We start from the raw sequence: 14,869 nt of genomic DNA on the forward strand, positions 1-14,869 counted from the left end.
ACTGATGCTAATAACTAATACTCTCTGTGAGAACAGGCCTGCTCGAGATATTCCTCTACTCAAACTGATGATATAAGCTGCTGGACATGAATCCATACCCAATTGTAGATCTCAAAACCAATTAAGATTCTGTGCTGCATCCAAAGACAGTAAATGGATTTAACTAAAAATCTCTAGTCTAGTTGCAAAAACCTGGATCTTAGAAATGGATATCTCCATACGGTTGTCAGGTTAAGCTGCAGCCAAATTCTAACTTGAGCTCATTTCTTTCCATCCTCTTCATCTGTCTCTAATCCTTCTTTTTATCAGGGAACTATCATTTCCAGTTGCAGGCTTCTTCAAATGCATGTGGACCAACCAAATGCTGAGGTCAGCTAGCAAGCGTACTCCCAGTATTTCCCTTATACAAAATTGTTTCCCATGAAACAATCTCCTCTTTTACAAGCATTATATCCCTTAAGGCCTTAAGGATCAAGCAGTTCAATGGAGCAAAGCTGACCACCAAAAAGACAATGGCACACACGAAAGAACAAAGTCCAAAACTTTCGGATGAGGTCCTTCCTTCTGCCCTTAATTTAATCTTCTATATTCAACCACAGAGTCATACGTTTTCATGGTGAACTCACTGTTAGCAAAGCATCTGAAAACAAACATAATTTTTCTCACTCAAAGGCTGGTACTAACAAGTAAAAAAAATGGAACAAGTTCAAGTCTCCACAAGGAAAACACAATTTCCCAAAATAAAGGTCACTTCACATCCTAAACTAAAGAGTTAAGAGTTTATTTACAAAAATTGTATGATATCTACAAATGCTCACATTTCAGGTGAGATAAAGTTGAATTCCAAAGAATAAAAGTTGGAGTGAGCAGCACCTAGAGAAACTAGGGCAGACTGCTGAAGTGCAGGATGACAGGAAGTGATTATACAGTTGTATGTTTCAGATGCACAAGAAAAATCAAACATAAGGGCTATAAATAGAGCTACCTTCACAAAATATTTCACAGAATGAGTGAAAAAGTGTACTATACCTGAGTTCATGCCAAAACATATTAGTTTGGTCGCATAGAAAAGGCCGCAATGCTTCAACAAATGTATCACAAAATACAAGTCCCTTTGATAATGCCTCAAGTTTTTCCTCAAGGCTTGAGATCAAAAGAGATGAGGCCAGCTGAACGATAATCGATGGATATGGGTCCCCAAGGATAGCCTGCAGCTCCCTCTGAATCCATGGTTCTACACGGTGCGTCAATCCTTCTTTAACACTATCGTTTCCCAATATATTCTGGAAAATTGAGAAAAAAAAGAAAAAGAAATACGTCTATCATTATGGATAAAAACTACGTAAAAACCCAAAAGAAATGGGCAGAAAGGCATCTAATAATAATCTCATGAATTTATCAAAAACAAAAAAAAAAATCATGAAGGAATGGGGGAGAACTCCATGATATCGCTCTTTTACAAGAAGAAATTATGAACCCACGTGTTATGTGATTTGGAAATAGAGAGATGAAAAGAACACATCCCCACTGTAAGATCTTGATGCAATCTCTCAAATTCATAACAGCCAATTGGCTCATTAAAATAGTATCATCGTTGTTAAGATGTATCTCGGCAGCAGTGTAGGGTTAAGTATCTCGATTAGAACATTCCTTATTCTAATCGAGATACACTGCCTATTTATATTGTAATTAGTGTTAGTCAATTAGACTTAGTCTATGATAGTTGAGTCCTAGTTTAATTTCCTATTGTAACTAGGTTTCTATTTATGATTCCTAGTAGGATTAGGAATCCTTTCTATTCTATGTAATCTGAGTTGTTATAAATAAAGAAATTATGGAGGAGGACTTCTAGTTCGGTCCAACATAACTAGACAGTCCTCTTTTCCCTTCTTCATCTTCTCTCTTTCTCCCATCTCTCTCGGTTCTCTGGTTTCTTTATTTCATGCTGTTACATGGTATCAGAGCACTGATATCTAAAATTAGCTGAAGTCTTCACCGCTGGTTTGAGTCTTCCAAGGGTTTCAAGCTTTTCTGATCACAGCCTTCATGCTGCCAATGTTTGATTGATTCTGCCCTAGTTGATGATCTAATAACAATAAACTAGGGCATATTGGTAATTGTATTGCATCTATATGGAGCAAATCATTCTAGTTTGATACTACAACTCCTGTGGTTCAAGTTTCTGGAAATTTCTGAAGATAATACCTACTCTCTGCTTAGCCATTCAATATGGTTGCTTATTTGAAGATCAATTGCTCCATGTGAAAGGTACTCTCGATCCGTAGCTTGGATCTTTTTACCGCTTGGTTATTCTCTTCTTCTATTGTTGGTGGATATTTTGTTTAAGCCTATTTGTGGCTGATTACTGCTTCTGGATTACCTACTCGATCGGTACAAGGTTTTAGGGTTTTATACCTTAGGGTTTTATCCCTTCTTCTGTGGTTGATTGTTGCTGCTTTATACCAGTATCTTGTTCGATCAATTTTAGGGTTTTATCCCTTCTTTTGCTGCTGATTGTTGCTGCCTTATCTACCTGATTAGGTCTATTAGACCTGTTTTACTTTGAAGACTGGAGTTACCCTACAACTAGGGTTTATTCTTTACTATTCTACATCCGCTGGCTTTGATTTTATTGGTTTTTTGTTGATCAGTTGTCTCAATAGCTGATCCTAAACCACCTATGGACAGTGTCCAAGTTCAGATTTATACTATTAAACTCTCCGGAGTTTCCAGTTATCTTTTATGGGCTCAGGCTGTACAGGCATACATTCATGCCAAAGGAAAGTTAAAATATATCACTGATGATCCTCCTACTATTGATCCTAAAGACCCTTCCACCATCACAGTCTACGATGAGTGGATGCGTGAGAACTCTATTATCAAAATATGGTTATGGAACAGTGTTGAACCTGCTATTCCTTCCAATGTGATGTTTCACAACCTTGCAAAGGATGTTTGGAACAATCTGTGTGAAAGTTTTTCTCAAGAAAAGAATATCGCCTGAATGTATGATCTCTATGAGAAACTCTTCAATTTCAAGCAGGGAGATAAATCATTGAGTGAATATTTGCCAGTTATAAAGGCATAGTTGAACTCCAGATACATCAGCCCCTAACTATCAATCTGGATCAGTTGAAACAACAAAGAGCTGAATTCCATGTTGCAAAATTTCTAGCTGGACTACATCCTGACTATCAATCTGTGAAGAGTCAACTGCTCATTGGGGAGAAGGTTCCTTCTCTCAATGAAGTATTCTCTCATATCAATCGTCTAACTAATCCATCCAAAACTGATACTACTCCGAAGGACAATTCAGCCTTTGTTGTCAATTGAGATCGAGGACGTGGCTGTGGCCAATTCAAAGGCCATGGCCATGGAACTGGTATTATGGTAAACCAAATTATACTGTGGATACGTGTTGGGTTAAACATGGAAAGCCTGAGTGGGCAAATGAGCTGGCCTATACAGTCATGATTCATGACTAACACTTCTACTGAGAAACCTACTGGTGATGTGAATCACAGTTTTACATCTGGTACTTCATCGACTGTCTCTTGAGATGATTATAACCAGCTACTCAAACATCTTCAACAACATGAAGTGCCTCTGCTTCCACCTCTACAACTACCCTAGCTTACACAGGTAGCTCTACTTTTCATACTTCCTTTACCTGGTGGCTTATTGATTTTGGTGCTTCATGTCATATGACTGGTAAGTCAAGTTTGTTTTCTTCAATGAATCAAGTTCAAACCTCTTCCAACGTTATACTTGTTGATGGATCCTCTGCTTAAGTAACTGGTCATGGAATTGTTTCTCCAACATCCTCCATGACTTTTTCTCATGTTCTTCTCCTAAATTACCCTTAAGCCTTTTATCTATCAGCCAACTTACTAAATCTCTTAATTGTTCTGTTACCTTCTATCCTTCTTACTGCGTCTTTTAGGACCTTCAGACAAGGAAGATGATTGGTGGAGGGCTTGTGCGAGATGGATTGTATTACCTGGATGGCACCAGACCTTCTATTTCTGCTACATCTACTACTGTACCTTCTCCAATGCAATGACATTTACATCTTGGTCATTGCAGATCAGTTTCTCGTCTTGAATGCGAACCTTGCGAATTGAGAAAACGTCATCGTGCCTCCTTCCTTGTCCGTAGTACACTTAGAAGTTCTTCATTGTTTTCTTTAGTACATTTTGACAATTGGGGTCCTTGTCGAGTTCGTAATAGATTAGGCTTTACTTGTCTTGTTAGTTTTGTGGATGATTACTCCCGTTCCACTTGGGTTTATGTGTTGAAAGATAGATCTCAATTCCTTAATGTGTTCAAGTTTTTTTTTTTTATATCAAGAAATAAAAACTCAGTTTGATGTGTCCATTAAAATATTTCATTCTGATAATGCACTTGAATATACTCAAACTGAGATATCTAATTTTTTCCCCTCACTTACGGAAGAATTCATCAAACTAGTTGTTCGTACACTCCATAACAAAATAGGGTTGCTGAATGCAAGAATAGGCACTTACTAGAGGTAGCCCGATCTATTATGCTTCACATGAATGTCCCCAAACGTTTTTGGTGTAATGTAGTCCTCACTACTTGTTACCTTATTAATTGTATGTCATCATCTTTTTTAAATAACAAATTCTTTTTCTATTTTATATCCTAATATTTCCTTGTATGGTTCATTACCACGCGTCTTTGGCTGTGTTTGATTTGTTCATATTCATCACCCTACCCACGATAAAATATCTCCTCGTTCTATTAAGTGTATTTTTCTTGGTTACTCTAAGACACAGAAAGAGTATAAATGTTTTGATCCAGTTTCTAATAAACAGTTTATTAGTGCTGATGTCACATTTTTTAAAAGTACAACTTATTTTTTCTACTAGTCCTTTTCTGTCCTTTTGTGAACAATGAAGACCTTCTAGGTCTACCCTTGCCAGTTACTATACTGTTACCACCTCCTCAACCAGTTCAGGCCTATCGCTTGCGTCGACAAACCGCTTACCTACCTTTCTCCACTACTACTATCCCAGACCCACATGTTTTTGATGCATTGTCGACTGCTCCCAGTGTTCCGGAGATGCATCCACTACTACAGGTACTGCTCCTCCACCCACTCAATCTGATTCTGATCCTGAAGTCTCCACCAACTTACCAGTCGCTATCCGTAAAGGTACTTGCTCTTGTACTCAGAAATCCCACAAATCCTTGACTGTTTATCCTATTGAGCAGTATGTATCTATTTCTCATTTTCCTTCCGCACTTCACACACTTGCTTCCGTTTTATCTACTAACTTTGTTCCCAAAACCCACCATGAGGCTTTTTCTCACCCTGGGTGGAAGGCAACAATAGACAACGAAATGGATGCTTTATTATCTCAAAAGACATGGACTTTGGTCACATTACCTACTGGGAAAGATCTTGTCAAATGCTGAAGGATTTATACTATCAAATACAATCCAGATGGTTCTGTTGAGCGACTTAAGGCAATATTGGTTGCTAAAGGCTATACTCAAACTTATGGTGTTGATTATTTTGAAACCTTCTTGATGCAGATCCTAGCCTCCTCGAATTGGAGAAGCCACCCTAAACCTAGGGTTTTAGTAGAGGCCTTAGTTTAGTTTAGTTTAGTTTATTTCCATACTTAGTTTTTATTTTGTGTTTTTAATTTAACCGGGTGAAATTGGTTGCATCCAATTGATTCAATTCGTCTAATTTAAGTGAAGTGATCCTATTGGCTAAGAGGTTCTTATATCCTATTGGCTAGTAGGGAATTTTCTTTATTTTAAGTAGTTTAAGTTGTTTTTAAGTCATTAGGGGTAGATGAGTCTTTTCTTTTAAGTTTTTAATTTGTTTTAAAATTAGTCCACCTCTCCACGATTTAAGTGGGAGATTTAAGTTGTAATAGATTTAGGAATAGGCCTTTTGGCCCCTTATTTAATAAGAATTGTGGGAGAGGCTCCTCCACCAAGTTTATGTTTAAAAAAATTTCGTTTCCTTCTGTTAGCTTTTGCTGCTGCTGCTGTTCTTCTCAGAGAACTGCCTTGTGTGTAATATCAAGGCTGCCTTGTGAGTAATATCAAGATGAGGACTGGTGGACTCCGGCAACTCCTTGCATCTTGTAGATTGGGAGGTCCTTCTTCTTCTTCAATCAAGTTTCTCCAAGTTGCCATTGAAGAACCTGCAATTCAGTAAGTTAATTTACTGTTTTATTATTTCCCCTCCTCCTAACCTTCCAACCTAACCCTAATCGATCCCATAAACCCTAGCTTCATCTATAATCATTACAGCCCTATTCCCTCATCCATTTACACTCAAAATCTAACCACAGATCCATCACAGCAGACCCTCCACTCGACTGCCATCTCAGCCCCAACTTACAACTCTAAACCCCAATCCCCTCATCCCCCTAAAACACCAAAACCCTAGGATTCCCAGATCAGCCACTTCTGTCCATCAATTCCCCTCCATATTCTGATCGAATGTTCTTCCCCCTCATTGGAGAATTCGACCAGAACCTGAGCCCAAACTTCCATCTTAAAACCCTAGTTTCAGCCTAGAAACTAAAACCTAAAACCCGAAACCCTAAACCTAAATTTCTGGAATTTCAAAAACTTATTCAAACCTAATCAAACCTAGTTTATTAAGACCCTTAAAACCTGCATATTAAAACCCTATAAACCCTATTACCATTAGTTAACCCTAACCCTAATTTTGCCCTATTTAGCCTAAGCTGTCCCAAACCAGTAGCCTTGTTAATCGATCCTATTACCCTGGCTCCTAGTGGGACTATTCCTACCTAGGACTACATCACTTCTTGCTTAAATTCTGTTCGTGTTCTTATCTCTCTGGCTGTCAACTTAGATTTGCCATTGTATTAGATGGATATTAAAAATGCATTTCTCTACGGTGACCTTTAAGAGGAGGTTTATATGGAGCAACCTCCAAGGTATGTTGCTCAAGGGGAGAATTCCACCATAGTATGTAAGCTTTATAAGGCAATCTATGGGTTGAAACAATCTCCAAGTGCATGGTTTAATAAGTTTAGCTCCATTGTAACTCGGTTTGGATTCTCACAGTGTTATTTTGATCATTTAGTCGTTGTTCGCCGCCATAATTCGAAACTTGTTTTGATGGTTGTTTATGTGGATGATATTATTATATTTGACAACGATGCTTCTAGTATTACTCAAGTTAAATCCTATCTTCACCAGCATTTTCAAATGAAAGAATTGGGTCCCCTCAAATATTTTCTTGGTATTGATGTTTTACGAAGCAAGAAAGGAATTAGTTTATCCCAAAGGAAATATGTACTCGATCTACTGTCTAAAACTGGAATGTTTGCTTCTAGACCAGCAAATACTCCCATGGATCCTCATCAAAGGTTTGGTTCCAATGAGAGTGAAGATTTTAATGATGTATATCAGTATAGAAGATTAGTTGGGAAACTTATTTATCTTACGGTCACTCGACTAGATATATCCTTTGCTGTTGGGGTTATTAGTCAATTTATGCAGACACCAAAGAAAATTCACTGGGATGCTGCTTGCCGTATGTTACGTTATATAAGAGGTGCACCTGGTAAGGTACTTATTTATTGACCTAATCAGGGTGTTAATCTGATAGGGTTTTCTAATGTTGATTGGGCTGGTGCTGACGGTGATAAGACGTTCTACTACTGGTTATTGTACCTTTGTGGATGGTAATTTAGTCACCTAGAAGAGCAAGAAACAAACTATTGTTGCTAGATCTAGCGTTGAGGCTGAGTATTGGGCGATGGCACATACTACAGCCTAATTAATATGGGTAAAGTCGTTGCATCAGGAGTTGGGATTTCCTATCACTCAACCTATGAAGATGTTTGTGATAATCAAGCTGCTATTTATATTGCAAGCAATCACGTGTTTCATGAGAGGACCAAGTACATTGAAGTTGATTGTCACTTTGTGAGAGATGCTATTATGAAAAATTTGGTATCTACTCCCATTTGTTTTGACTACTAACCAACTTGGTGTTATGTTTACCAAACCTTTGTTTGGGCCTGCTTTTCGAAGATGTTCCAAGCTGGGTCTAGGTGATTTGTACGCTCTAGCTTGAGGGGGAGTGTTAAGAAGAATGCATCTCGGCAGCAGTCTAGGGTTAATCATCTCGATTAGAATATTCCTTATTCTAATGAAGATACATTGCAGTCCTATTTATATTGTAATTATTGTTAGTCTATGATAGTTGAGTCCGAGTTTAATTTCCTATTGTAACTAGGTTTTTCTTTATGACTCCTAGTAGATTTATGATTCCCAGTAGGATTAGGAATTCTTTCTATTCTATGTAATCTGAATTGTTATAAATGAAGACATTATGGGGGAGGACTGCTAGTTCGATCCAACATAACTAGACAGTCCTTTTTTCCCTTCTTCATCTTCTCTCCCTCTCCCATATCTCTCGGTTCTCTGGTTTCCTTATTTCAAGCTGTTACAATCATAATTTTCCCTAGTGCTTTCAAGAAACAATAGTGATAACACTGAGGTTACATTTAGTAAATTAATAATAATGACAACACAAGGGAGTATCCTCTATATACCATTAGTCCACTAGAATGCATGGCATCATTTTTGAGTGAGGAGATTAGTAAATTTAGGTGGAATATTTTTTGACTCACTGTACATGTTCACAAATTTATTTTTACAATCCCCTGAATTTTGAGAATGTAGGAAAAACATATGCATATCAAAAGTGAGAAACATTACACCTCAATGTACAGAACCATATGTACAATAATGGTTTCACCAGCTGACGGAAGTTGAAGTATAAACAAAAAGTTAGGAAGAACTGATATGCTATGGTAGTTTGGTGAATGTAACGACCTTTTTTCCAGTTTTGCTGCATACAAAGGCCAATGGGCTGTAGAAATAATAAATTCATAGTTCTTAGATGTTATTCTCATTAACTTCATTCTCAAGAAAGCTGAACAAACCCATGAGAGACAAGGCCATGAGACGAGAGTCATGTGGATTTGAATACCATCAAGGGGTCAAATCGGCATACCTGCACTAGGCTATTCTTTGTAGGAAAAGGGACAGCTTGCAAACGTCGGCTGTATATGCTGCAATCAAGAGATGAATCATAAGCCAATGAACAACTCAATTATCAGCAATTGGCAATCCACTCTTTGGAGTAAATAACTATGCTCGGAGTCTGATATAATCAGGGAAATTAAAGAAAAGTCACACAATACCTGGCACGCCACTGAACAACTCTTTCTGCGACAATATCAGAAGGAACAGACCTAAACTGTCCAAATGACCGACGCCAGGGAACCGGTCTAGATCTCTGGTTTGCACTTAGAAGTTCATTCCTTGACCTTTGGGAGAAAAATTCAACATCAGAACTATAAATTGAAGCACGGATCACCATTACAAAGAATCATATTAAAAAAAAAAAAACTCTCACCTTTGAATTACTGAACGAAATCTTTCCCTTCTGTCAAGTCCGAATCCAGCTCGTTCGTCAATTTTCTTTTCACCGCTGCAATTTGACAATCGTTCTACTTCAAAGCTTCCAGTGGAAAACCTAACGTTGAAAAACCATGAATCGAACTCTTTGTTGCAGAGAGGACAATTTCGCTTAAACTCACTCCACTTCCGAATGCATTTAATGCAATAAGCGTGCATACATACTTTAAGAACTGCTGCTTCCCGATATCTGATGCTACTGAGACAAATTGGACACGATTTCTTTTGGATTGCAGATACAAGTCGCTTCAAAATCAGTTTTTCACGGTTTGCAGTTGACTTAACCCTAAAACTAGAAGATGAATCTCTAGGACTCCGATATCCCATCATCAGGCACTTGCCGTCGTCTTCACAAGGAGAGGGAGAGGGAGAGGGAGAGGGAGAGAATGCCGTCGTCTCCACAAGAAGAGAGAGATCAGCCCTAGTTCTCTGTTAAAAAAATCAGTGTCCTAGTCTGACGGTACATTGCGTGTAAGCATGAATGCTAGACACGTGGAAGATGCGATATCCAACGATGTTGAGGTCGAAAATAAAAAAAAAAACTGTCTTACATCGATCTCGCACCGGTGGATGAAGCTTATTCCACAAATCGATCTCTCAAGGCCGCACTGCAATCCACCATCAGATGTCCGCACTGCAGAAGATTTTAATCCAGCACTGAAAGTGACCCAGCGCGTGCGCGTCAGCTATTGTAATCGTTTGTTCTCGGTGCATGCCCGACCAGGACTGACCTTAAATTGTGCCCAAAACCAGTCCTCTCGAACCCGACCCACCCGACCCACCCTTACCAACGTTTCCAATGGCTATGTTTGGATGCAAAGCAAAGAAAGGAAAGGAAAAAAAATCTCTCTCTCTTTCATTGTTTTTCACGGTATCCAAACATTGTCAAAATACCTGACTTTAAATCGACCTCTTCCCCTCTCCCCACCTTCATATCGTTTCCCTCCTTTCGTTGGCTGCTGATTCTTCACGCCTCACTGCTTCTTCCTTAGCCTGTGAAGTGTAGACTAGAAACCTAGTTCACTCTTTCTCTAACACGGAGGAGAATCCGCTGTTCGGCTTGGACACGCTACACATTTCTACAATGCCGTCGAGCTCTGCCGATTCAGGTACTTTCCTATCTCCCTCTTTGCTAGAGTATGTAGTTCTACTTCTTCATCTGCTTCCTTTATTTCATCTGTAGAACTTTACATTATCTTCGAGACTCTTCGTTTTTATGAGCCTCGTGCAGGGTTTTCTCCCCCCTCCCTTTTCCCTAATATAGTATTGGCCTTTCTGTTATCCCACCCCCTTTTGTGGGTTTAGAGGTTAGGTTTTATTGTTTTAGGTAAGTGGTCAGAGTAGCACCAACTTATATAGAAGCAACCCAGCCAGTTGCCATCCCTACACATCAAATAGTATGAAAAACTTCAACGTTATCAATGACCATTACGTGAACACAATATTGCCTTTGAGAGTGTAAAGAGAAAGTTCCAGGCATGTTTCCCAAGTGGGAAAAGTTAGTTATGTGTCTTCACATGGTTTGTTAGGGATACATATTTTATTTAGAGCTAAGGATGTCAATGGATATTCGAAAATCCGTATTCAATCCGTGTTCGTATCCATTTAGGAGAACTCTAATCTGTCCGAAAACTAATCGGATACGAATATGATAATCCCCCTATCCGACTGATTATTATCCGATTCGTTAAGCAATCTGTCTCTAATAAAATGTCTAAACTATATCTTTGTGTCCATCTATTCGATTAAGTTTTTTTTTTTTTTTTAAATTTTTATAATTTTATAAATTAAGATAATATGATTCTTTTTCTAGATTTTCTATTGGTTTATATATATTGTTTTATGCATTGTGATACATGCAATCACATATCTATTAAAATAAATACAAGATAGAATCAAAAGTAAAAAACGTAAGAAAATCAAAGACTAAGAAGAGCAGAAGAAAGGGTAGTTGTTGAATTCTCAAGTCTCAACCCGAACCCTCATCAACAAAACAGTAAAGATGTCAACGAATAGGATATTATCCGAATCCGTCCGAAAACTAATAAGATATTATCTCAATCCATCCGAATATAATCGGATACAAATATGATAATGCCACTATCCGACTGAATTCGATCTGTTTACATCCTTATTTAAAGTTGAGATGTTTGAAATCCAAGAGCTTAAAGGTGGAGTAGTAGTGTAGTCTAATTGACAGTAGATACAATATTTACATTAATTTCCATCTGGACAGGTGAGAGATCAGCCATATATTGATGCATTGCATGAATGTATGTCATTTTTTTTCTTCATGGATGAGTAGTCAAGATTGGAAGGTCTGGATATAGGGTGACAAAGTAATTTGATCCTGAGACAAAACAAAGATCTCTTCTCTTTCAGGTTCTTATCTATTCATTTTCATTGTTTGAATTGTATATATTTCAATATACTAGTTACGACTACATTTAACATTGCTTAACAGATATGCATAGCATCTAGAGGTCTGAAATTTATGTTTAGCTAAAGGAATTGTATTAATGGCTGAATTCGTGAAATATATGAAACCCGATTCCCAGTTTTTGAGGTCTGAAAATTTATGTTTCGCTAAACAATTTCTGTTAATGGCTCTTTCTTGATTCCCAAGTGCTCTTTTGCTGTGCTGTCCTTTATGTTTGATAATCAAATGGTAACTAGTAGTTTGATTGTTAAATTTATTAGTTGTTATAATCAAATGTACTTGCTAATCAAAAGATAACTAGTAGCTTCCCTCTAGATGTGTGAACTGTGAATACTGACTGCCAATTTGGGTAACATTTGGCCCTCGCCTACATGCCAATGTCAGTTTTGGAGGAATATAGAGTTTTATGAAAAAAAAAACTAAAAGAGTCTGAACTTCTTTTTGGTAGTCTAAACTGGTGGAATGGGTTGCACAAATTCCTCTTCGGAATGAGCCCATTTATGAGCACTTTGGTGTGAGCCTGTCTAGAGGCTGTTTAAAGCCCGATTAGCATCACCCCGAGTATGGACCGGTAACCGACCGACTGAATATAAACATGTCCATGCCTTGCCCGTGAGGACCGATTAGTTAAACATGTTGGTTACAGTGCGGAGTATTAAATTGGTGGGGACCGTTTAGGCCCGACCGAAACCAACCAAGACGAACTGGTTGACACCCCTTGTCCCCTTGTCATGGCTACTACAAGTGGTGGGGGAGGTTGGCAATGGGCAACTCGTGATGTACCTTGGTATCTTTTGATTCATTTCAGGTGTTAGAGTTGTTAAAAATTAAAATTTGTTTCTTTCCTTTGAAATTTGTGTTTGTGCTGAATTTGAAGGGTCTTTTGAAGGTTGAAGCTCTTCCTAGAAGGAGTTGCTTAATTTAATATTAGCAAATGAGAGATATCAGTGGAAGTCTGGAGATTCAACCCTTGAATATTTTGCTGAAGGTGTAGCCTGTATTTGCTCACTTCTTTCTTTGCAAAGACTGGTCAATATCCTTGATGTTGGATGACCAATGGATCCTTGATTAAACAACTGCAAAGTTGCAGAAAAATAGAAGGAAGAAGAAGAAAAAAATGCCTAGGAGAAAATAGTTCAAAGCAATCATATGGACTATCCCTAAGCTGGCCACCCCAATTCCATAGTATAATCCTTTAAAAGAAACTATAATTGCTTTTATTTGGAGACTGCATAATTCTACTAGGTCTCTTTTATTTTATAGGACGAATAACTCCAAGAAATCAAAGTCAAAATCAAATATAATGATTTAATTTTACTTAAAATAGTTGCTTACCAACAAAAGTCCTCAACTGAGTTTACTGCTCAGGTTTGTAAAACTATTAGCCTGCTCTAATTCAACTAAGAATTTGTTTTGCTCTTATAATTTGAATTTACTAGTATTCACATTTAATTCTCTCTTTTTTTTTTGGGGGGGGGGGGGGAGGGGGTTATGTATGTATGTATGTAAAACAGTTTGTGATACTGATTTGATGATGACAAAACATTGTGACATATTTACCTTGTGATTGTACTTGTTAAATTGGAAAGAGTTATTTAGGATGGGCCTTGGTGCAATGATAAGGTTGTTCCATTGTGACCAAGCGGTCATAGGTTCGAGTCTGGAAACATCCTCTATGTGAAAGCATGGGTAAGGCTGCAGACATTATGACCCTCCCCAGATTCCGCAGTGGCGGGAGCCTCGTGCATTGGGTACGCCCTTTAAATAGGAAAGACTTATGTACATGGCCCTGCAAGTGCAACAATCAATAATTTAGGCTCTCTTTGGCATAGTTTATATTTATATTTATGACTTATTTATGAATAAGCAATCATGATAATAGGTTATGACCTATAAACAATAATTGTTTGGCTACTACTAGACATAATAGATTATATAATGAAAAATATATTTGGTATGCTTAAGTGAAGATATAATATGATATATGTTAAGAGAGAGGGTGGGGGTGGTGTGGCAGTGTTTGAGGTATCGGTATCGTATCACCCGTATTGGGTGATACATAACAATTTTACTAGTTTTCGATCCCGATACTGTATCGGTGACACGGTACGGAGAAGGGGTAAAACAGTAAAAAATCCTATTTTTAAGGGAAATCAAGGACAAATTTGTCCAAGACGGCCGATCTATGTTGATACCGTATCGGTATCATACTGTTTTGTAGGTAACTGATACATGATCCGATACCGTGCACTAAACCCATGGGGGTAGGCGGCATGGTTTGAGGTATTGGTATCGTATCACCTGTATTGGGTGATACGTAACGGTTTTACTAGTTTCCGATCCTGATATCGTATCGGTGACACAGTACGCACAAGGGTTAAAATAATATATTTTTAGGGGAAATCAAGGGCAAATTTATCCGATACGGCTGATCCATGTGGATACTGTATCGGTATCGTATCGCTTTTGTAGGTGATTGATACCCGATCTGTGGGGGTTAGAGAGAGAGATCATAATAGCAATTCTGCACATGTTCATTAATGGTACCCCCGCATAACAAACATAACAATTTATGGTGATAAATCATAAACAACTCTCGAGCTGTTTATGAATTTATGCTTATATTGATTTATTTTAATGAGAAATAGGGATCATAAATCATACCAAAGACATCTATTTATGTTTGTGTCCGATAAACATAAATTTAAACTATACCAAAGAGAGCTTTAGGCTATTGGGCACTGGGAAGGTTGATCTCTCCAATGCAACTAATGGATAAGTAGGACATTCCTTTAGATTGATCATGTGACAAATTTTGGGTGATGTTAATTATAAAGCCCACAAAAGTTGACATTTTAACAATTTTCCTAAGCTTATTTTCCCACAAAAGCTCCAAATCCGCATAACTATACA

At 37.9% G+C, this 14,869-nt stretch overlaps 1 protein-coding gene across 2 annotated transcripts; it reads right to left on the reverse strand.

The window, feature by feature from the left end:
* Positions 1–368: 368 nt before the first annotated feature.
* Positions 369–9,937, reverse strand: LOC122657341 (E3 ubiquitin-protein ligase Topors). 2 transcript variants are annotated; one of them, XM_043852013.1, is made up of 6 exons: positions 9,907–9,937; positions 9,455–9,858; positions 9,240–9,365; positions 9,050–9,107; positions 1,030–1,283; positions 369–640 (listed from the first exon to the last, which is right to left on the reverse strand). In XM_043852013.1, the coding sequence occupies exons 2-6, from the start codon at positions 9,844–9,846 to the stop codon at positions 571–573; spliced, it is 900 nt and encodes a 299-aa protein (XP_043707948.1). In that variant the 5' UTR covers positions 9,847–9,858; positions 9,907–9,937; the 3' UTR covers positions 369–570. The 2 variants fall into 2 exon arrangements, with proteins under 2 accessions (XP_043707948.1, XP_043707947.1); XM_043852012.1 differs by lacking the exon at positions 9,907–9,937 and having other exon boundaries at positions 9,455–9,888.
* Between the last annotated feature and the right edge of the window lie 4,932 nt (positions 9,938–14,869).

The sequence above is a fragment of the Telopea speciosissima genome, chromosome 4, assembly GCF_018873765.1.
Source record: "Telopea speciosissima isolate NSW1024214 ecotype Mountain lineage chromosome 4, Tspe_v1, whole genome shotgun sequence".
Lineage (NCBI taxonomy): Eukaryota > Viridiplantae > Streptophyta > Magnoliopsida > Proteales > Proteaceae > Telopea > Telopea speciosissima.

What these genes read in the sequence shown, in the direction of transcription:
- LOC122657341 (XM_043852013.1), bottom strand. Translation starts at nt 9,846, where the DNA reads ATGATGGGATATCGGAGTCCTAGAGATTCATCTTCTAGTTTTAGGGTT. An exon ending in TTTCGTTCAGTAATTCAAAG is followed by an intron (nt 9,366 to 9,454) that starts GTGAGAGTTTTT and finishes TTTCTCCCAAAG; the next exon opens with GTCAAGGAATGAACTTCTAA. An exon ending in CAAAGAATAGCCTAGTGCAG is followed by an intron (nt 1,284 to 9,049) that starts GTATGCCGATTT and finishes TCAATTTTCCAG; the next exon opens with AATATATTGGGAAACGATAG.